The sequence below is a fragment of the Bufo bufo genome, chromosome 2, assembly GCF_905171765.1.
Source record: "Bufo bufo chromosome 2, aBufBuf1.1, whole genome shotgun sequence".
Taxonomy (NCBI): Eukaryota; Metazoa; Chordata; class Amphibia; order Anura; family Bufonidae; genus Bufo; species Bufo bufo.
The window spans coordinates 607,730,250-607,754,820 of NC_053390.1; the positions used below are offsets into that span (position 1 = coordinate 607,730,250).

The 24,571-nt window shown below is 44.4% G+C and overlaps 1 protein-coding gene across 1 annotated transcript in view; it reads right to left on the bottom strand.

Annotated features, from left to right (window-relative positions):
- Positions 1 to 24,571, bottom strand: part of ANXA5 (annexin A5) — a 74,255-nt gene that overhangs the window by 34,929 nt on the left and 14,755 nt on the right. Inside the window, exons 3-4 of the mRNA XM_040418401.1 lie at positions 11,052 to 11,136; positions 912 to 1,006 (exon numbers count right to left, since the gene is read on the bottom strand). Of these exons, the coding sequence (XP_040274335.1) occupies positions 912 to 1,006; positions 11,052 to 11,136 (180 nt within the window). The remainder of the gene's footprint in view (positions 1 to 911; positions 1,007 to 11,051; positions 11,137 to 24,571) is intronic.

The following is a 24,571-nucleotide window of genomic DNA, read 5'->3' on the forward strand; positions in this document are numbered from 1 at the left end:
GTACGGCATCACAGTAACTATTGCGCATGCGGCGGCTAACGACACGAAGATCGGCGTCGTTAGCCGTCGCATGCGCAATAGTTACTGTGATGCCGTACAAGGAATGGGCATCGCATTGCGCATGCGCCGGCCAAAGGAATGAGTGCGCAGGCGCGGGATATCGGCAGCATAACAAGTTAGTACGAAGGCAGTCAGAGGGAAAGGATGGGCGGGCAGAGGGTAGGAAGGGGCGGGGGGACGCAATGAGAAGGCTGAGCAAGCAAGGCACCTAAGAGAGTAACCCCCTGGGCACTTGCCAGCCCTTATTTGCATACTTATAAAGATCGTTTTTGAGGGTTCTATAAGTCCAGGATTGATGCCAGAGGTAACGTTTTTATTAACTGTAAGCATGCTAGGGAGCTGTGGGAAGGGTTAAAAAAGTGAAATGCTGGTGACAGACTCCCTTTAAGTGAGTGATTGACAGGTTATAAAAACCTGTTTTTTGGGCAAACAGAGGCACAGTGAAGTTTAATAAGGCCAGCTTAGGATTATTCTTATTACTCCGGACATGAGCATACAGTTACGACTAAGAATGCTATAGTTCGAAACGCGTCAACTGTGCAGTGGTGAAAGGTGGCGTCCACATGCTGTAATTTGTTACCGAAAATAAACACGAAGCTACGAAACGATTTACAAGTGCTGGAACTTTTTTTTACATTGTCTATGGAAAATGGTTGCCTGCAAGTAGCACAGTGTGAAACTTGAAAAAAAAAAAAAAAAAGGCATTGTTGTCAACACAAAAAAACGTGACCGGAATAAAACTGGCACAACTATAGTGATAAAAATGGCTTAATGTGCACTATGGGTCAGATATACAGGGCACATTAATTATTACATTATTCATTATAATACCATAATAATTCTCATCTTACCCTGCCAAAAGAGGTCTTAAATGAAGCGCCAATTTGCTGACGCTGAGCATTGCTTCTTGCTGTGAGAATCTTCATAATCGTGTCTTCATCAGTACCTGCAATTTATTGGAAACAGAAAAAAATGACTATCCATTTTTTTTTTACATTTCCTAAGAAATTGCAGTAAATTTTGGGGGGGGGGGGGGGGGGAGAAACTACTAAAAGATTAGAATGACACCTTTCTTATAAAATGCATTTATACTATTGACTTAAGCAGAAATTTAACAAACTGACTATAGGTAAGCGAGAAGAAATAACCAGACATCAAATCAAAAACTCATCTTGTTGCTAAAAATTTAAACATTTGAGACACATTTAAATGAACTCCATTCAGAGAAATGCGAAAGTTTCTGAAATTTCTGCAACAAAATTTACCCTTGAAGGAGGCTATGGACACCTTTGAGGCATTTTTTTTTAATGATTGCCTTTTACACATTTTGGGCTAAAAAAATCTTTTAATAGTTTTTTTTTCAGCTTTTTTTGTGATACATGCAGCTAACGATCAGTCGACTTAGACTCTCTCTCTCTCTCCTGAGTGCCATCAGCTGACGGCTTAAGTGCAGTCTTATCTCCGATCCCCGAACTTCATAAACACCAATTACAGCTAAACTCTTATCAGACTGATAGGAATATAGCTTAAATGAGTGTTTATGGAGGTCAGGAGATCAGAGATATGGCTTCAAATGCGCTGTCCGCTGATGGTACTTAGGAGGGACAGTCTGCAAATAGATGGATATTTAACCGCATGCATCACAAAAAAGGCTGACATTTTTTAATAAAGACCAGTACAAATATATATTTTTTTTTAGGCCAAAAGGAGTCAAATTTAAACATAAAAATACTGCCCTGAAGGTATCTATTGCCTAGGCTAAAACCTGCCCTGATCCTATTGTCACATCACCTGTGCATAGTGTATCAGCCTAAAGTAAGACACACATCCTTATTCAACTGCGGTGTAGCCACAGCATGGCCAAAAAAAACACGATTTTCAATGTCCATGTGGGCTTTGCAGGTACAAAGCCATGGTTTTCTGCTGTGATGCGTGTCTCTACCGTAAGGCCCACTTCACACAGGAGTCGCGGGTGAGGGCTGGATGCGATGCAGATTTGTTCAGGGAAAATCATGCGAATATGCACGCAATTTCAGTCAGTCAATTGTGTTCCGTTGTTCAGTTTTTTTCCACATGAGTGCAATGAGTTTTGCACGCTCGTGAGAAAAAACTGAATGTGGTACCCAGACCCGAACCCGGACTTCTTCACTGAAGTTTGGGTTTGGTGTTCTGTAGATTTTATTATTTTCCATTATAACATGGTTATAATGGAAAATAATAGCATTCTGTATTAAAGAGTGCTAAGTATAATGTAAATTGAGGGTTAAAAAAAATATAATAAAAACATAACTCACCTCATCCACTTGATCGCGCAGCCGGGATCCTCTTCTTTGTTCTTCTTGAAGGACCTGCAAAAGGACCTTCACTATGACCTTCTATCTTCATTCAGCAGGACCTGTACTGACGTCGCCGCGCTCACCTGAGCACGATGAGGTCAGCGAAGGTCCTTTTGCAGGTCCTTCAAGGAGAACAAAGAAGGAGGATCCTGGCTGCGCGATCAAGTGGATGAGGCGAGTTAGGTTTTTTTTATTATTTTTTAACCCTCAATTGACATTATACTTCGCATTTTGTATTAAACAATACTATTATTCTCCATTATAACCATGTTATAAATGGAAAATAATAAAGTAAATGGGGTCCTGGATCATACATCCCTCGTCTCCTTGCTTGCGGATGCAATGCGATTTTCACACAGCCCCATTCATTTCTATAGGCGAAAAACGCTGAATATAGAACATGCTGCGATTTTCACGCAACGCACAAGTGATGCATGAAAAACATTGCTCATGTGCACAGCCCCATTGAAATTAATGGGTCAGGATTCAGTGCGGATGCAATGTGTTCATCTCCCCCGCATTGCACCCGCGCGGAATACTCACCCGTGTGAAAGGGGCCTAAGGAATCCTCAAACCCTTTATCTGCTGTGTCTCCAAGCTTACAACCCTTACCTACAATAGTACATTGGGGCAGATTTATTAATGCTCTAGAAGTCGTAAGCTTAGACAGGCTGTCTAAACATACACCAGATTTATCAAGGGCTGGTGCAGGGATAGATACTTTTGTCTAACTTTATGCCATCTATTGGTTATATCACGGTCGGCGTGACTATCACATACGTGACACAGAGGGAGGGAACAAGGAAGGCCCTGCCCAAGTGAGAGGGAAGGTGGTGACCCCTGACTCACCTAGCGGCTGGCACCTGGCTGCCCTGACGTCCCTAGACGGGTTCCTCACCCGTACGCCGATCACGTGCCTAAAGCCCTGGCTTTCCCTAAGCTGAGCCCTAGATAGTGAACAGGGCGGTGGGAACACTAGTCCGCACCACTAGCTCTAAAGGAAAACACCAAGGGAAGGACAGACAATACAAACTCAACATATAATCCCAGGTGGGCGACAACAGGAGACAACAAGAAGCCCAACAGGGATCCGGAGGGTAGCACTCTGGAACGACAACCAGGATACACAACTCCAGTGGGTCAGTATAGATGTCCAGGCAGGAAGCTCTATAACTGGCAACTAGAGAAGTGTGAGGGGAGAATATAAGGAGGTTGGGAGTGGCAGACAAGAAACAGCTGAGGAGGAGAAGCTACGGATCCCTGATTGAGACAAAAAGGATAGCAAGGCAAACACAGAAAACAATCACTAAGAAACAACGTGATCTTTAGATATAGAGCGCGCAGCCACCCGCTGCGACCTCCTGACCCCGGGTATAACTGAGTCAGACGTGGCTCTTGATACCCTCGTGACAGGTTAGCTTAGTTTGCACAGAATTTTATACCAGAATTGTGGTGCAATTTTGGTGCGAACTGGCGCATCTTAACCCCTTAAGGACACAGCCTTTTTACACCTTAGGACCAGGCCATTTTTTGCAAATCTGACCAGAGTTCCTTTAAGTGCTGATAACTTTAAAACGCTTTGACTTATCCAGGCCGTTCTGAGATTGCTTTTTCGTCACATATTGTACTTCATGACACTGGTAAAATGAAGTCAAAAAATAATTTTTTTTTGCACCAAAAAATACCTAATTTAACAAAAATTTGGAAAAATTTAGCAAATTTCTAAGTTTCAGTTTCTCTACTTCTGTAATACATAGTAATACCCCCAAAAATTGTGATGACTTTACATTCCCCATATGTCTACTTCATGTTTGAATTGTTTTGGGAATGATATTTTATTTTTTGGGGATGTTATAAGGCTTAGAAGTTTAGAAGCAAATCTTGAAATTTTTCAGAAATTTACAAAAACTACATTTTTAGGGACCAGTTCAGGTCTGAAGTCACTTTTTCGAGGCTTACATAATAGAAACCACCCAAAAATGACCCCATCTAAGAAACTACACCCCTCAAGGTATTCAAAACTGATTTTACATACGTCGTTAACCCTTTAGGTGTTGCACAAGAGTTATTGGCAAATGGGGATGAAATTTGAAAATTTCATTTTTTTTGTCTAATTTTCCATTTTAACCCATTTTTTCCACTAACAAAAGCAAGGGTTAACAGCCAAACAAGACTGTATCTTTATTGCCCTGACTCTGCCGTTTACAGAAACACCCAATATGTGGCTGTAAACTAATGTACGGCCACACAGCGGGGCGTAGAGTGAAAGGTGCGCCGTTTGGTTTTTGGAGGGCTGATTTTTATGGACCGGTTTATTTACACCGTGTCCTGTTTTAACCCCTCTGATGCACCCCTGGAGTAGAAACTCCCTAAAAGTGACCCCATTTTGGAAACTACGGGATAAGGTGGCATTTTTTTGGGGACTATTTTTAGGGTAAATATGATTTTTGGTTGCTCTATATTACATTTTTGTGAGGCAAGGTTACCAAAAATTTAAATTCTGAAATTTCATCTCCATTTGCCATTAACTGTTGAGGAACACCTAAAGGGTTAATAAAGTTTGTATAATCAGTTTTGAATACCTTGAGGGGTGTAGTTTCTTAGATGGGGTCAGTTTTGGGGAGTTTTTACTCTAGAGTGCATCAGGGGAGCTTCAAAAGGGACATGGTGTCAATAAAAAAGGCCATCAAAATCGGCCTTCCAGAAACCATGTCAGTCCTTTCCTTTTGCGGCCTCCCTTTTACTGATACAGCAGTTTACTACCACAAATGTGGTGTTTCTGTAAACTGCAGTATCAGGGTAATAAATATTAAGTTTTGTTTGGTTGTTAACCCTTGTTTTGTTACCGGAAAAAACGGATTGAAATGGAAAAGTGCCAAAAATAGCGGTTTTGGCACCGTTTTTTTTTTTTTTTTTAACCGTGTTAATCTGGGGGGTTAGAATTTTATACCAGAATTGTGGTGCAATTTTGGTGCGAACTGGCGCATCTTAACCCCTTAAGGACACAGCCTTTTTACACCTTAGGACCAGGCCATTTTTTGCAAATCTGACCAGAGTCCCTTTAAGTGCTGATAACTTTAAAACGCTTTGACTTATCCAGGTAATGGGATATTTTTATAGAGGAGATTCTTACGGACGCGGCAATACCTAATAAGTCTACTTTTTTTACAATTATTTAGGTTTTAGACTATATTATCTTTTTTGATACAAATTATTTTTTGGGTATCTCTAAAGTCTAAGGGTCTTTTTTTTAAAAAATTTTATCCAATTATCTCATGTGGGGGCTCATTTTTTGCGGGATGAGCGGACGGTTTTATTGGCACTATTTTGGGGGCTATATGACTTTATGATCGCTTGCTATTAAACTTTTTATTATGTAAGGTGACAAAAAAAACAACTTTATTTGCACCTTTTTTTTTTTTTTTTCTTGACAGTGTTAATCTGGGGGGGTTGGTCATGGGGTAGTTTTATAGAGGAGATTATTACCGACGTGGCGATACCTAATATGTCTACTTTTAATAAATTATTTTAGTTTTTTTGGGTGTCTCAGGTCTGAGAACCATTTTTTTTTTATCCGATGTCAGTGCTAAATAGGGATATAAATTTAGTACTCCATGGAAGTGTGATACTCCCTGAAGCAACCGTCAATGCAGAGGCCCGGATGATCGGGGCACGTGTCGCACTGAGTAGTCGTGTCCTTCCGTATCCCCCTCCTGCGACACACTCTGCACTTTTTTTGGGTTCGTCCCTTCTTTCCAGTATGGGGGACCACACCTGGAAAGTGTTGGCCAGGGACGATCCGGGCACCTACAGTTCCCGAGGTACTCCGGCCTGCTCTTTCCCGGTCCGAAAAGATCAGGGCCTTGAGGACTGCCTCATAGAACTGGAGGAATGTCCCTGTACTGCCAGCGCTTCGGGATAGTACAAAAGAGTTCTACATGGCAACCTGCACCAAGTAGACCGCAACTTTTTTGTACCACGCCCGGGTTTTGCGCATGGCATTATATGGCTTGAGGACTTGATCAGAGAGATCAACTCCTCCCATATACCGATTGTAGGCGACGATACAATCGGGCTTGAGGACCGTTGCCACGGTACCTCGCACAGGGACAGGGGTGATGCCGTTACCATGAATTGTGGACAGCATAAGGACATCCCTCTTGTCCTTATACCTGACCAGCAACAGATTTCCAGTGGTAAGGGCACCCACAAGGGCTTCCCACAAGCGGACGTGGATCTGGCGGCAAGGGACTGGAACAAGGGGATACTGGTATAAAAGTTATCCACGTAAAGGTGGTAACCCTTATCCAGCAGTGGGTACATAAGGTCCCACACAAGTTTCCCGGTAACACCCAGAGTGGGGGGACATTCTGGGGGTTGAATCCGGGAATCTCGCCCCTCGTACACACGAAATTTGTAAGTGTACCCTGAGGTACTCTCACAAATTTTGTATAGCTTCACGCCATACCTCGCCCGCTTGGAGGGCACATACTGGCGGAAAATGAGTCTCCCCTTGAACGCAATGAGAGACTCATCAACCGCGACCTCCCTTCAAGGTACATAGGCCTCCATGAATTTGGCCCCAAAGTGATCGATGACCGGCCGTATCTTATACAGACGGTCATGGGCAGGATCACCTCGGGGGGACATGCTGCATTATCGGAATAATGCAGACATTTCCGGATGGCCTCAAACCGTGAGCGTGTCATGGCTGTACTGTAAAGTGGGGCCTGGTATAGGACGTCCCCACTCCAGTACAGCCTGACACTGGGTTTTTTGACCAGGCCCATATGCAGCACGAGGCCCCAAAATATCCTCATTTCGGCTGCACTGACCGGCGTCCAGCCACCGGGCCTGGCCAAAAAGGAGCCCGGGTGTTGAGCGACGAACTGTTGGGCGTACAGATTCGTCTGCTCTACCATCAGATTTACCAGTGGGTCACTGAAAAAATGACAAAAAAAGTCATATTCAGTGTAGCCCACTGTGGAAATCTGGATTCCTGATTGGCCTACAAAATCAGGAATCACGGGCTCGTATCGCTCTGGGCTACACCAGACAAGTTCACCGGCAGGGGGCTCCGGTGGATTTAACTGGTGGGCCGGGAAACCAGTACGAGCCCCAGAGCTGCTCGTACTAGTGTGGGCCACAGGGTCCCTAACATGGCGGTCCCCTTGCTCCGCCTGGCGGCGTCTCCGCCGCCTTGGGGGCTCATCATCATCGCTAGATGATGAGGAGGATGCGGATGACAACAGGAATGTGGGGTCATCCTCATCCTCACTGGGACTCTCGGAGTCGGAGGCAAGCTGGGCGTATGCCTCCTCGGCCGAGAACGTCCGGCGGGCCATAGGGGAGTGTGTGTCTGCGTGTATATGTGCGTGTGTGTAACTCTTTATTTTGTGTGCGTGTGTGTGTGTGGGGGCACGGGTGTTCACGAACTCACCCTAAAACTAACAGAAAAAAATAAAAATAAACTAACTAAAAAAAAGGGCAAAAAATGTGGGGAAAAAAAAAAATCAAAACCGCTGATCAACCGTCCGAAGTTGATCAGCGGTGGGGTGTGCGATGCGCTAACAGTGGCCGGACACTAAGTGCCGGCCACAATCAGCGTACACAAAAAAAATAAATAAATGCACCCCAAAAAAGATGGCAGCACCCCTGGGGGGGTCTAGGGTCACACAGCTGTGCTGTGGACCCCAGACACCCTAACTTAGGGTAATGCAATCAAAGTAAGAAAAGTTCAGAAACTAACTTTCCCTTTTTTTCCCCTGCCTAAACCAAACTTTCCCTATGCTGTCCCTATGTACCTGATGGGGGGTGCTGGGGCACAGATCGGGTCCTGGGGGCACAGATCGGGTCCTGGGGGTGCTGGCAGCGATGGTGGACACACGTGCAGGCAGCTCCTCTCTCCTCCGGAACACAAAAGGAGGAGGAGAGGAGCGCCTGCCTCTTTTGAATTTGGCGCCGGACCGCCCACAGACCAATCAGAAAGCGATCCTGAGTGGTGATGTCACCATCACCACTCAGGATCGCTGGATGGTGATTGGTGGGGTGAAATCACACCACCATCACCATCCTGTTCCGGGTTATCGGGTCTTCAGAGACCCGAACAACCCGGAAACGCAGAAAACCGCAGGTCTGAATTGACCTGCGGTTTTCTGCGATCGCATACATGGGGGGGGGGGGGTCACCGGACCCCCCCGCGCATTTGCCCCAAGTGCCTGCTCAATGATTTGAGCAGGCACGGGGTTCCGATCACCGCCCGCCGCGCGGCGGTGATTGAAAATACACAGGGCGTACATGTACGCCCTGTGTCCCTAAGTACCAGGGCACAAGGGCGTACCTGTACGCCCTATGTCCTTAAGAGGTTAAGCAATGCCCCCCTATCTAATGATGCCATTCTTCCTTGTCAAGCTAAGTGCAGAGGATTTTCCCAAAAGCACATATGCCAAATCTTACAGAATTTACAACCAAATCTAAGTGCACTCATATTAGTAATCGGAGTCATTGTAATCAGACTGCAATTCTTTGTAAGTAAGACTAGGTCAGAGTAGGTGGTCTCCATTTACTATCAGCACTGTGGCTGGCATCCAGAAAAAATAAAAAATAAAAAAAAATAAAAATACGTTAAAAGCATTTTTTTGGGCAAAGAAATCCAATGGGTTATCCTTTGGGTTACTGTATGGCTCCTATCAGAGGCATCCATTTAAAAGTATACTTCATGGCCTATATGTTTATGGGAGGCCTTAACACTGCCTTTATGTTCAATTGTAATAGTATTGCAAAAATTAAATAAAAATAGTTAAAAAAATGAACCATGAAATGGTAAATTAATACAGAAAATGTATATGAAAGTTGAAAAAAAAAAAACTTTGCATTGTACCGCGATAAAGCTTTATTTACATTATACTGGAAAACCTTATTTAAAAAGGGGTTTTCCAGGACTAACATTGATGACCTATCCTTAAAATAGTATGAAGGAAAAAGACCGGCACTCACAGAAGTAGATGCGATGCTTGTATTTTATTGCCACACTCGATAGTTGAGTTGAAACGAGTCACATTTGCTTCCTCAATGTGGCAATAAAATACAAGCATCTCATCTACTTCTGCGAGTGCCGTCTTTTTCCTTCATACACTAACGGGACGCCAGCCCTGGACACGTGCACCGCGCAGCAGCAGCGAACGCAGTGGGGCGACTGTTACTCTGTGGATTCTATCCTTAAGTAGGGTCACCATTATCAGATCAGTGGGGGGGTCTGACTCCGAGCAGCCCCACCAATCCGCTGTTTGAACGGGCTATTGCACTCTAGGACAGTATACCTCTAAACTGCAGGGCCATGAATGCTACCGAATTTCTGCTCCCATTCACTTAAAGTTGTGCTGTTCTCCAGCTCGAGTGCAAATAGCTGAAGGATGCGGGTGCCTGGAGTCAGACCCCTACCAATCTTAGTGATGACCTCTCATACAGTCCCGGAAAAAAAAAAACACACACACACTTTATGGGACCTAACAAAAAAATGTAAAATGCTTGTTTCTTATGATAAAGGGAAACTGCCACACCCGATATGCTGCCATCTATGAGGACCACATAAAGTAGTGACAGACATTTCAGCAGTTTGTCATATATGTGTTAATGTGGTATATGCTGCACACCTATTAAATTAACACTGGGGGGTTATATTCTTTATTGGATCATCTGCAATCAGTAAAGAACGTGCATCAAACATGCAGATTAGGACCTCCCTTCTTGTCATCTGATGTGCACTACAATAACGGTCCATTCACATGTCCGCAACTGTTTTGCGGACCGCACATGGACGACACTATGATAGAAATTTTTTTTCTTGTCCGTGGCTGCGGACAAGAATAGGACACGTTCTATATTTTTTGGCGGGGCCGTGGAACGGAAGTGCGGATGCGGACAGCACACGGTGTGCTGTCCGCATCTTTTGCAGCCCCATTGAAAATGAATGGGTCCGCACCCATTCCGCAAAATTGGATGGATGTGGACCCATTTTGCGGTCGTGTGAATGGACCCTTACTGTCGCACCAGAAACAATCCCCTGAGACAGATGGTCTAATTCTAGTGTCATATTACAGGACCTGTATATTGCTGGCACATATTCACATTTTTATGGTGGAGGGTAATTCTCTTTACATATCCCCCACATAGACTGGGAAAACGTATAATCTTTTCCATGCAGCAAAATGTGAGCACTGCCAGAGGAGTCCACTGTATTAATGACATGACGGTTCCCCCCCACACTGACCACTGATTGCCAGTTTTCTACATATCCACAGTATTATGGAGAAAGCTGTTAATCAATGGTGGAGGGTAGACCACTGAGGTTAACACGTCCTATTCTATAGAGATCACTTTTCAGTACTCATCTCATTATCATCACAAGCAGGATTATAATGTAAGGCAATACCTGTAGATAGATGAATGAACAAAATTTAGCTTCTCCTTTGTCTACCTTTCTGCAAAGTATTTTTTGGCCTATGCCAGTTTAATTACGTTAGTAAAAAGACTCACTACAAATTAAAACTTCCTGTGGTTCTACTGAACTGAACTTGGATCACTGTAGAGTTCGGTGTTTGTGTAAATGTAGCTCAGTAGAACTTTTATATAATATAGTACGGTATATAAACCTACCTAATCCCTTCATAGCTTTGCGGAGAGCCTCTGCATCATTATTGGCATTGAATCCATTGAAATCTTTGATGGTTCCTCTTGCAGGCTAAAAGAGAAAAAAATATATATATGTAAATTGCTATATAATTTCTGTTGGATCATTGTTACTTTTACTCGGTGAAAACCTAAAAGTTTAAGAAAAATTAAAGTTAAAAAAAAAAGAGACCTAAAACACAGAAACACATTCAAGAGATTGGCCCAGCATGTTAAAAAGGTTTTAAAATTTGATAAAAAAGATACACTGACCAATTGGTATCAGGCCAGAGGCGTAACCATAGCTCATAGGGACCCGTAGCAAAATAAGATGGGGTCCCAATACTTAGTGTAAGAAAATTAAAAACAGCAGCATAAGTAGCAATAAAGCTATGCATAATAGCACAATATATGAGAAAACGCACATTATGGTAAAAAAAAACACAACAGTATTGTTATTCTCTACAAAAAGGTGAAAAGTGTACGATGTTCTTGCATTTGATTGGGCCCCCTCAACCTCTGAGCCCCAGAGCAAGTGCTATGGCTCTAGTCACGCACATGTATCTGGCAAAACCATATATATGAACAGCCCTCGGAGTCTGGATAAACATTGATTAGTGGGGCCGGACCATCACTGACCTTCATATTTTGAAGAACTGTCCCATAAACCTCTTTAATAATACTATCCATTAAAGGAACATTGTAGCTCAAATTTAAAAATGAAATTAACACATTGGCCTTTTTTTTTTTATCAACTTACTCTATTCTTCTAATTACCAACACGATGATGATCATAACAATAACAATAACAGCAAAATTACTACAACAGACTAAAGTTGGCCATACACATTAGACATGGTTGGGCCAACATTTATCAAAAGGATCTGACATTTTGGATTTGGACATGCTCAATCATGTGTCCCCATGAGTTAATCAATGCCAGAAGTTTATCAGCAGCTTATATTCCTCTCTCTATTCAAATTGACATGCATGATGATCAGAGTATGTATGTTTCGTTGGGAGAGATGTAGTCCTGGCATCCTGACTAGTGATGGCCTTGCGGTTCGCCCGGCGGTCAGTTCGGGGCGAACTTTGCGCGTTCGGGATCCGCCGAACATATGGCGATGTCCGCGCACGCCATATTCTTTTGCATTACGCCGAACTTTGACCCATGACACATCCATCAGGTGGGACAGGACAGCCAATTGAGAGGTTTTAGCACATGGACACATCCACAACCCTATAACAGAACCCGATCTGGCAGCCATTTTACATTATGTGTTTTGCCAGTGTAGGGAGAGGTTGCATTTTGGAGCAGGGACAGGCTGTTAGGAACTTATGGAACCCAAACGCTAGCTAATAGGGCCACAAAAGTCGTTTTAAGGACTGGTAACTTTGTGCTATCGATAGGTGTGATACATAGAGGGGTGCGATAGAAAGTATATTATAGTGCATTTGCATGCTTCTAGAAAATAATGATTGAGGGCTGCGATCTATCAGCTTCCACAAAATAGCGATAGAGGTTTTCCATATACCTGCGTCCACAAAATTACTGCTTGAGGGTGATATACCTGCTTCAACTAACAACTGATTGAGGCCTGCCATATATCAGCTTCCATAAATACTGCACTTTGGCACAGGGTCATTTTGAAAATGACAGGCAGAGTAAGAGGCAGGCCATTCCGCAGGGATGGTAGGGGTCGGGCAGGTGCACCAGGCCGGAGCCTAAGTGGGAAGTTGGAGAAGGTGTGTGCGATTATGTCAAAGGACACACCAGAGTTGGTTGAGTGGCTCATTCAGCCTTCCGCTTCTGCACCCTCCTCATCCTCTGTATCTGCACCCTCCTCACTTGCTGCTGTGTACACCCCCAAAGACACCACCACCACCATAGCCCCTCCACTATAGTCAGAGGAATTATTCTCCCATCCATTCCCAGAACTTACCGATGCACAGCCATTCTTGGCATCGGATGAGGAAGAGAAGGTAGCAATGGCCACCACCCAGCGGTCTGACGACAGTACCCAGATCAGCCAAAGGAGGGTCGTCCCCGCTGTTGCTGCCTACTCAGAGATCTCTAATGTCAGTGGTGGTGAAGGGGACGATGATGACGTGTCGATGGAAGTCGAGAGAGAGAAAGAGAAAGAGAGAGAAAGAAAGAGAGAGAAAGAAAGAGAGAGAAAGAAAGAGAGAGAAAGAAAGAGAGAGAAAGAAAGAGAGAGAAAGAAAGAGAGAGAAAGAAAGAGAGAGAAAGAAAGAAAGAGAGAGAAAGAAAGAGAGAGAAAGAAAGAAAGAGAAAGAAAGAAAGAGAAAGAAAGAAAGAAAGAGAGAGAAAGAAAGAAAGAGAGAGAAAGAAAGAAAGAGAAAGAAAGAAAGAAAGAAAGAAAGAGAAAGAGAGAAAGAGAAAGAGAAAGAGAGAGAGAGAAAGAGAGAAAGAGAAAAAGAGAAAAAGAAAGAGCAGGCAGAACTCGCAGTGCACAGGAGGCAAAAAGCAGACTGCAAATGTATCTGGAGCGAGCCATCCACCATGCACGGTCACATCTTGTGCTCCCAGGGCACCGTCAGAACCCACAAAGCCACACTCCCGGCGCTTCACGTCCTGCCTCTTCTCCTCTCTCCTCCCATTTGTCCTCCACTCCACCTTCCACCATGCTGTCGTCACGTTCATCTGTCACAAGGCAAGCTTCCGTGGCCCAAATGTTCGAGCATAAAATTTTTTAAAAAAAATAATAGACGACACCGGATAATCCTTTTGCCCAACGGCTGACCGCTGGCTTGTTAGAACTGCTAGTCCTCCAATTACTGCCATATAAATTGGTGGACATGGAGGCCTTTAGAAAATTTGTGTCCACTGGCACACCTCAATGAAAAGGTCCCCAGAAGGAAATATTTCTCCCAGAAGGGCATCCCTGAACTATATGGCCACGTTCAGCGGCAAGTTAATATACAGCATCTCTGGCACACAGTGTCAGTGCCAAGATACATCTGACCACAGACACGTGGTCTAGCAAACACAGGCAGGGAAGGTACATAACTTTTACTGCCCACTGGGTGAACCTTCTGGGGTCACAGGCTGATCAGTGGCTAACCCCGCTCAATTTGACAGTTGGTAAAGTGATGTGCGACAACGGTGCCAATCTGCTGAGCGCGCTGAAACAGGGCAAAATGACACGTGCCATGCATGGAACACATCCTCAATTTAGTCGTGCAGCAATTCGTTGCCAAATACCCCGGGGTCCAGGACGTCTTGCGGCAGGCCAGAAAAATCTCTGCCCATTTTAGAAGATCTTACATGGCCATGGCTCGCCTTGCTGATGTTCAGCCGCGACACCACTTGCCCGTCAGACGTCCGATTTGCGACTGCCCGACGCGCTGGAACTCCACCTTGTATATGCTTGATAGGCTGCTCCAGCAGAAACGTGCCGATAATGACTACCTGTACGAACTCTGCGGCAGGACAGGTTCTGGGGAACTTGGTTTCTTTTTACCACGCCAGTGGCTGCTCATCCGCGACGGATGCAGACTTCTGTGGTCATTTGATGAGATTACCAAACTGGTCAGTCGCAACCAGGGCGCCCTCAGTGACATCGTATCTTACGCCTTCTTTCTGGAGCGTGTATTGCGTCGTGTCAGCAGGAGCTGGAAGATGAGGAAGTCGCAATGCTGAATGAATTCCCAGGGGGGCTAATCCATCTGAGACAAGTCAGCAGGAGGATGGTGGCTGGGGGGAGGAGGAGGAGCAAGAAGAGCAGGCTTTAAACTTTTCGGGGATCCCTGGTGTTATCTCTGGCTGGGGGGCGGAGACAGAGGACGACATTCTCCTGGGCGATGAGCAGGAGCCAGGGCGCTCCACTGCTTCCAGTTTAGTGCAAATGGGGGACTTCATGCACCAGTGTTTGAAGAGGGACCCCCGTATAAAAAGCATAAAGGTCAAGGACCTGTACTGGGTGGCAACATACTTGCAAAATGGCGGACATGTTACCAGCATCACATAGGGCTGTCAGAATGCAGCATTTCCAGGCCTTGCTGCGAGAGATGCTGCATTCTGCTGTTGCGGGCACTGGCAGAGAAATTTCCACCCACAGCGAAACAGGTGCAGGTACCAATCCTACCGCGCCTGCAAAAAGGGGGCGGTTTGAAGATGTGTTGGTCACTTCGGATAGGAGATCATTCTTGCAACCAACCCATCGACAGCCACCCTCCGGATCCAGCCTCAGGGAATGCCTAGACCGACAGGTGTCCGACTACATCGGGTTAACGGCTGATGTGGACGCTCTGAAAAGCCCTTGACTACTGGGTGTTCAGGCTTGACCTGTGGCCAGAGATGGCACAATTTGCCATGGAATTCTTGGCTTGCCCCTCATCGAGTGTCCTGTCCGAAAGGACGTTCAGCGCAGCGCGGGGGGGTGGGGGGGGGGGGGGAAGAATCGTGACCGATAAGCGCACTCGCCTAGCTCATGACAGTGTGGACCACCTCACATTTTTTAAAATTAATGAGGCATGGATCTCGGAGGAATTCAACACCTGTGATCACCACGTGTAATTGAATTTCCTCATGCCAGCCCACACATATCCGTCATCACCCAGAATAAAGAATGGTCTTTGCCTTATGTATATACAGCGGCATAAAAGGCCTTTTATGTCAGGTGAATGCCTAATTTTTGGGGCGTACATATTTATCCTGTGACTGCCTAATGTACCTCCAGCCACAGAATCCAAAGTTCTTTGCTGTGAGGTGAATGCCTATTGCCTAAATTTTTGGGGCCTGTACTGGCTGACAATTACATTTTTTATCTCTAGCCACATAATCACACCCTTGTCTCACTCCTCTATCTCTCATTATGGTGGCGTATGAACCGCATTCACCATAAGGACCTTCTAATGTCACAGGGTCATGTGACTGTGCCCCCTTATACCCTGCATTGTACCCTCTTACCACACCCTGTGCCCTCTTATTCCCTTTTATCCGGTCACGGTATGGCGGTGGTATCCAATAACTGGATGGCCATAACTGTCTCCCTTTTCCTGCCCACACCATCCTTTTTTAGACCTGGCATGAGTGGGAAAAATATGCAGATTGCGGTGCTAAGGACCTTTGCACCACAATCTGTGTCAGAAATACGCCTAACACAGACGTATTTCTATATATTAAATGACCATCTAATTGTATTATTATTCGGGGGTAGAGCGAATATCTTTATATTATATAGATTCTAGTGTATTATACTGTGCCCTGTATTTCCCAGTATAAAATGATCCTTGGGAAGCACAGTCCTCATCCCTGCCCACCAGGACCAGGTAGCGCTCTGTCAGTACATGGCGGCCTCCCCTCTCCGCTGTGTACTGGTGCTTATTCTGACACTAGGGCTGGGTTCACATCCTATTTTTGCCATCCATTTAATGTATACCAAAAATGTATGCGTTAACAGATGCCTCAGACTGATGCCGTACAGTGGCGTCCATTTACCATACAGTTCCATGGTAGAAAAATAATAATTTACGTTAACGTATGCATTTTTTTATGGACTCTGCAGGATACAAAAACGTGAAGTGCTGCACATTTGTATACATCAAACCGATAGGAAATAAAAAAAATTCTAGGCTCCAGCAGGACACATTTTTGAGAGTTTCCTTTCCTATTTGTGCACTTCTAGAAAGTGTTTGCTGGCTGCATATATGACCTGAAGGTTTTTCAGGTTCGCCTGCCATTAAAGTGAATGGGGCCTGCCGATGTTCGTCCATCACTAATCCCTACGAGCTGGGTTTGAGAAAAGATATAGTCAAATAATGAGTAGTTCTATGGCCCATGTGTATCAAAAGCTGCCCAATTCCAGAATTTAAAGGATTGCCTGACAATTAAATATCTTGGGGGAAACCCTCGAATAGCCTATAATAAAATAAAAAAAATCAATCATGTTATACCCCCCTTTCTCCAGTGCTTTCTCTGTGGTGCTGGTCAGATCCTCCTGCCGCTGCTTGGTTGCAAACTGCAGCAGTGACCTGCTGGGTTATAGAACAGCACTGCTACAGTCACGGTCCTCAGTGTTAGATCTGTTAGGACACCGACTGGCTGCAGGGGTCACATGCACTCACTATACAGTTACGTCACTGCAGCAGGAGGCTCAGATCTGCACTGGAGAAAGGGGGGTATAACATGATTTAGATTTTTTATTTCAGGCAATTGAAGGTTAGGCTAGTTCACGGATGTTGTGACAAACTTATGACTCCATGGGAGAGATTTATCAAACTGGTGTAAAGTAGAACTGGCTTAGTTGCCCATAGCAACCAATCAGATTCCACCTTTCATGTTTCCCAGCTTCCACAAAAAAAAATAAAAAATTATATATATATATATATATATATATATATATATATATATATAATAAAAACACACAAGATGTGTCTAAAACCACGCCAAGCAGTAATACACATCTACTTCTCACAACCACTTTTACAAACTGATGTACATGGTGCAAAAAATAATTATTATTATGTTGCACAGCAGATCCTGGTGGCCATTTACTAAAGACTGTTTCAATTGCCAGTCTTAGTAAAAACCTCATTGGCACACCTCTTAATAAATTTGTCAAATTTTTTTATGTCCATGCACCAGAACAGAAATCTGCTCCAGCCAGGGGCGATTTCTGGTGTAATGTGCATCAGTTTTCTGGCACACGTTGGTAAATTAGTATGGCCATGGAGCTCCAGCCCACAGTTGGCCTTCTTCCCTTTTTTTGGGAAAAACGGCGAAGGTGTCAGAACTGCAAATACTGGCCCAAAAACGTCAGCTGCCATAAAATGTGGGACTTTCCTACACCAAAAAAAAAAACTAGCGTAGAATTTTAGTACATGATCCCAACTAATTTTTTGTAAAATGCACCACTAAAAGGCTCAAATACTTTGATGTATGTGGGCCTACGTTTCCTGTAGATGGGGTAGATTTCTCAGAAAATGGCTTTTTCTAAATACATCAGCAAATTTTAGAGTCACAAGACTATTAAGGGCTCATGCACATGAAAATAGTGCAAATAGTGGTCCTCGATGCACGGGCACCAGCTGTTTGTCCTCCGTTTGCAGATGTAGACCCATTCACTTGAATGTTGCAGACCACAGACCCATTCAGTCCACACCGCAAAAAGATAGAACATGTTATATTTTTTTGCGGTGCGGGGGCACGGACCAAAATCCTGTGGACTTCCACTCCGTGCCTCTGCTCCATATCAAGTGAAGGATACTGAGCGCACACGGCACGTTTGTGTGCATGAGCCCCAAGTCAAAAGAAAATAAGAGTTCAAACTACTGTTTAATACAACCAAGATGTCTCAGCTATAGTTACTACTACAACAACTATATTACTAGTGCGAGATACATGGGCATCTCCTGCAGCTCAGAGACCTTCTGTAAACACTTTACTGGCGATTGCATCACCACTCCAGTCATATCCTCTCTGTGGAGCTGATAAACATTAGGCTCCAGGCTCAATGCAACTGTGAAGGCAGCGATTAAGAAATATTAGAGCAAGGTCATTTTCATGGGTGGAACCCAAATAGGACAATTATGATAATAAATTAATGTAAATTAATTTCAAAATTCGAATAGCATGTAATAGATTTTCCTATAAAAGAAAAAAAAAAAAAAAAAAAAAAAATGTATTGTAACAAAACAAGAATTATAGTTCACCTTTGAGGGAACACTGTTAAACCACAGAAATAATAATTAGAGAGTGCGGCTGCTAAAAGCGCTGTTCTATCGTTCTCACATAATGCCTGCAATCACAAACACATCATGGACTGGTTGGAGAGATATCGTCATCGGTCTGATGCAAGGTCGGCCTCTCAATATCAAGGTTTCTGCTGCAACTGCATTCTCAGCAGTCAGTGCTATTATTACTTTTACACTTTTTACTCTTATGTTTAGAGCAGGCCTTAGTGGGGTCACTCACTACCCCCTCAGGTACTCAATAGTCCTAATTATGTCCTAAAATAGTCCTAATCTCCCAGGACTGCGTCCTAAAGTGGCAGCTTTAGGGACATTCCCAGCATTTGGGGGGTGTTCTAGTACCAGGGCAGGGCAGTTAAAGGGAACCTGTCAGCAGCAAAACCCATCCCAAACCGCCAGCAGTATTTTCAAGTAGCCGGCAGTGAGTTTCCAGTCAGGCTTGAAGTCAAGTGGGCAGCGACCTCCTTGCTTCAAGTCAAGGTAACAGCGCCCCCTTCCCTGCCCCTTCTCCTGTGACTGACAGACGGCTGTTCGGGCATGAGCGCTGTCAGTCACAGAAAAGGGGCAGGGAAGGGGGCGCGGTTACCTTGACTTGAAGCAAGGAGGTCGCTGCCCACCTGACTTCAAGCCTGACTGGAAAATAGCACGGACATTGGATAAAAGATAGTTTTTCATACTTCTGCCTCATCAGAATGCAGTAAGAAAATCATCACTCGAAACTCACTGCCGGCTACTTGAAAGTACTGCTGGCGGTTTGGGATGAGTTTTGCCGCTGACAGGTTCCCTTTAAATATGGCGATTTTTGCTATGAACAAGTCAAACATAGCAAACAGTCAGCTTGTGGCCTCTGATGAGTTGGAATGGGCAGATTGCTACAGAACCCTCCGTTTAAGTCATTTGGATAAGTCTCATCCACAACCACAGTACGGCTGGAACATTGTATTGTTTTTCCCTTTTCTATAAAGATGCTTCTGAGAGATAGGTCTGGTTATACATAGCGCTGCACAGTCCATATCTGTAAACAGGAAGCAACAAAGCATTACTAAACTCTAACAAATAGTAATGCATGTTTATGGAAACACTAATCCTAATACCGGGTGTAGTGCACCAAAGTCACAGTAAATCCAGATGTGTATTCAGGATCTGACTGGGTTGGCCAGTCCTTTATGCATACCTCCCAACTTTTAAAAAGCCTAAAGGAGGGACAACGTCAATGGCAGAGCAATTTATTTATTTTAATTTAAAACTCCTCCTACCAGCGTTTTTCCCCCCACACAGTACAGTAATTGTGCCCTACGCTTAGTTAGGAATGCCCTCCTAGTGTCACAACACAACAACAACGCCCCTTTAGTGCCTCTCAGACAGTAAGGTTGCACTCAGACATGGGATTCAGCCAGTTCCGGTTGTTAAAATGACGACTGGATCGTAGAACCGTGTTACCGGCCGAGTCCCGATCCGATGCTCTGGCGGTGGCAGGTCAGCTGCAGATTAGAGAGGAGCGAATTTCTTAAAAGTTCGATTCGGCCGAATTTCACATAAAAATTTGCTTTGTGACGAATTACTTCATCACGAAGCGCATTTTTTTGTAAGTAGCGGGTGCAATGACAGGGAGCTGCGATAGCGCCACCCCCATCATTGTACACGATCGCAGCAGAGTAAAATTCACAAAAAAAAAAGAATCAAAACTTACCACCTTCATTTGCTCGCGACGGGACCGCCGCCGCCATCTTGCTTGAAGATCTCGGCCGAAATCCTGTGCAGCGCGAGATTACGTCATCATGCCGGCGTGATAACGTCATTCGACACCATGCCAGCTGGCGTGATGACGTAATCTCGCGCCGCACAGGATTTCGGCTGAGATCTTTAAGCAATATGGAGGCTGGCGGCCCGTCACAAGCAATTGGAGGAGGAAAGTTAGAATTTAGTTTTTTTATACTATTTCAGGGTAAAATCGATTCGCTGACCCGAAGCACGAGGAAATTCGGCTTCTAGGCGAATTGAATTTATCCTGAAATTCTGATCAAATTCCACTTTGTGGGATTCGATCATCTCTACTGGAGATGCTCGCTTCCATTGCTTTGCGTGCCGCTGATAGTTTAGCTCCTTAGTTGGGTGGCATGTGTGTGTAGTGTATATATGCATGTATACCATGTATATGACATTTATGTGCATTTGCGTTGCATATATATGGTGTATGCATATGTAAACGTGTTGTGACGCCGCGTGTCCGCCGTTGAGTAGGGAACCTGTTAAAAATTTTAACCCCACCACTGGTTGCGCTGTTTGTGCCCCAGACATATTACGATACCCTTGTAGTGCATCCCCACACATTATGATCCCTTAGTGCTCCACATGGAGTATAATGCCCCCATGTGTCCCCCACCCAGTATGATGCTCCTATAAGTTCCCCATACACAGTGATGACCCTTAGTTCAAATACTCACCTAGCCCCCCAAGGAATGGTTCAGAGTAAAACTGCTCTGGTCTCCAGTCTGTGCTGTCTGTGGCTCAGTGCAGCGGGCACGATGACATCACTGTATCATGCCTGCCTGCCCTGAACCATCAGGGGTAGACTGGGAACTTAAAGTGGTCTTGGGGGGGACGACACAACTTAAAGTGGTCCCATGTTGTAGTCGGTTCCATATTGACAGAAGGTGGGGCAATACAAGTAGGTGGAGTCAGTAATAAACACAGGAGAAAATACCACCCCAAAAAAAATATGAAAAACCACAGTGCAGCACAATATATTGCCCCAAAAGCTGTCCCTCTATGCCGCTCATCAATAGCTGCCATTTTCTGTTCTCCTCCTCCAGTTGTCTCCGATTAAGATATGGAGCAGGGGGCTTAAAGAGGACCTTTCACCGATTATGACAATGTGAACTAAGTATACAGACATGGAGAGCGGCGCCCGGGGATCTCACTGCACTTACTATTATCCCTGGGCGCCGCTCCGTTCTCCTGCTATGCCCTCCGGTATCTTTGGTCACAAAGTTATGGTAGGCGGAGTCTGCTCTTGTTCTGCTGTAGCGCTGGCCAATCGCATTGCAGAGCTCACAGCCTGGGAGAAAATAACCTCCCAGGCTGTGAGCTCTGCGCTGCGATTGGCCAGCGCTACAGCAGAACAAGGGCAGACTCCGCCTACCATAACTTAGTGACTGAAATCTCCGCCTACCATAACCTACTGAGCGAAGATACCGGAAGGCATAGCGGCAGAACGGAGTGGCGCCCAGGGATAATAGTAAGTGCAGTGAGATCCCCGGGCGCCGCTCTCCATGTCTGTATACTTAGTTCACATTGTCATAATCGGTGAAAGGTCCTCTTTAAGAGGCGAGATGCGGCCACAGCAGTTGAATTCAGGAGAGCGTGTGCGGTCATTGGCTGGGTACATGGGTAACTCATTATGTACATGGAAGAGTCTGGGTGGTTCCCTGGGGCATCGGACCACCGGAAAATTTGCCTGTAGGGTCTATGACCAGTCCGTCACGGTTTACCTTCGTTTTCAATTGTATTTGCATCCTGAGGATGAAGATACAGTTGAAGTCAGGACATGCTGTAACCATCCCGGGAGTGCGGACAAAGCCAAAATTCAGGACTGTCCCACTGGATCCTTGATGGTTAGGAGGCATGTTTTAGGTACAGTACGTCATAGAAGGTGCAAACAATGCTTGTAGGGAAGAAAGAGACGATTACTCTTACCGGTAATTGGATTTTCCAATAGCCTCCACAACGGCACTCCGGGAGGGTGTCCCCGCCTCCCCAGGACAGGAAACAACGTAGAAGCTTAAGTTTAAAAGGCCCCCTCCCCTTACCTGCTTCAGTTAATGAGATAGGACTTGGTTAGTTAGTTGGTGCAAAAACTGTATTGATACAATGACAACATAACATGAGTAACATAACATTCCACATAATTTATACCACTTGGGTAGGGAATCCAGTGCCGTTGTGGAGGCTATTGGAAAATCCAATTACCGGTAAGAGTAATCGTCTCTTTTCCCCGGCGCCTCCACAACGGCACTCCAGGAGGATTAATAGAGAAATGAACTCTAGGGTGGGACTATTGCAGATAAAACTTTTCTGCCATATGATAACTCATGACTTCTGAGTATATCTAACTTATAATGTTTAAAGAAAGTATTTGGATTCTTCCATGTAGCTGCTGTACATATTTGGTCTATTGAGGCCGAGGAGTTTTCTGCCCATGAGGCCGACACAGCTCTGGTAGAGTGTGCTTTTATCCCCTCAGGAGGGGTTAAGTTCCTCTGTAGATAGCAAAATTCAATGGTGTTCCGGATCCATCTGGATATAGTGCTTTTGCTTGCTGCTGATCCTTTGCGCTGCCCCTGATATTGAAGGAGAAGATGGTCCGATTTTCTGAATGTCGCTGAGATTTCCAGGTACGATAGTAGACATCTCCTGACATCCAGGTTATGGAATTTCCTTTCTAGGTCTGAGGTTGGATTCTCACAAAAGGATGGAAGTGACACCTCCTGTTGGCGGTGGAACCTCGAGGCCACTTTAGGTAGAAACATTGGGGTATGTTTAAGAATAATTCGGTCTTTTAGGATTGTAAGATAAGGTGCTTTACAGGAGAATGCCTGGATCTCACCTACTCTCTTGGCTGATGTTATGGCCAACAGAAAGGTAGTCTTTAACCCCTTAAGGACACAGCCTTTTTACACCTTAGGACCAGGCCATTTTTTGCAAATCTGACCAGAGTCCCTTTAAGTGCTGATAACTTTAAAACGCTTTGACTTATCCAGGCCGTTCTGAGATTGTTTTTTCGTCACATATTGTACTTCATGACACTGGTAAAATGAAGTCAAAAAAATTATTTTTTTTGAACCAAAAAATACCTAATTTAACAAAAATTTGGAAAAATTTGCAAATTTCAAAGTTTCAGTTTCTCTACTTCTGTAATACATAGTAATACCCCCCAAAATTGTGATGACTTTACATTCCCCATATGTCTACTTCATGTTTGAATTGTTTTGGGAATGATATTTTATTTTTTGGGGATGTTATAAGGCTTAGAAGTTTAGAAGCAAATCTTGAAATTTTTCAGAAAATTTACAGAAACACAATTTTTAGGGACCAGTTCAGGTCTCAAGTCACTTTGCGAGGCTTACATAATAGAAACCACCCAAAAATGACCTCATCTAAGAAACTACACCCCTCAAGGTATTCAAAACTGATTTTGCATACGTTGTTAACCCTTTAGGTGTTGCACAAGAGTTATTGGCAAATGGGGATGAAATTTGAGAATTTCATTTTTTTGTCTAATTTTCCATTTTAACCCATTTTTTCCACTAACAAAGCAAGGGTTAACAGCCAAACAAGACTATCTTTATTGCCCTGACTCTGCCGTTTACAGAAACACCTAATATGTGGCTGTAAACTACTGTACGGCCACACAGCGGGGCATAGAGTGAAAGGTGCGCCGTTTGGTTTTTGGAAGGCAGATTTTGCTGGACTGGTTTTTTTGACACCATGTCCCATTTGAAGCCCCCCTGATGCACCCCTAGAGTAGAAACTCCAGAAAAGTGACCCCATTTTAGAAACTACGGGATAGGGTGGCAGTTTTGTTGGTACTAGTTTAGGGTACATATGATTTTTGGTTGCTCTATATTACACTTTTTGTGCGGCAAGGTAACAAGAAATAGCTTTTTTGGCATCGTTTTTTTTTTTGTTATTTACACCATTCATCTGACAGGTTAGATCATGTGGTAATTTCATAGAGCAGGTTGTCACGGACGCGGCGATACCTAATATGTATACAATTTTTTTAATTTATG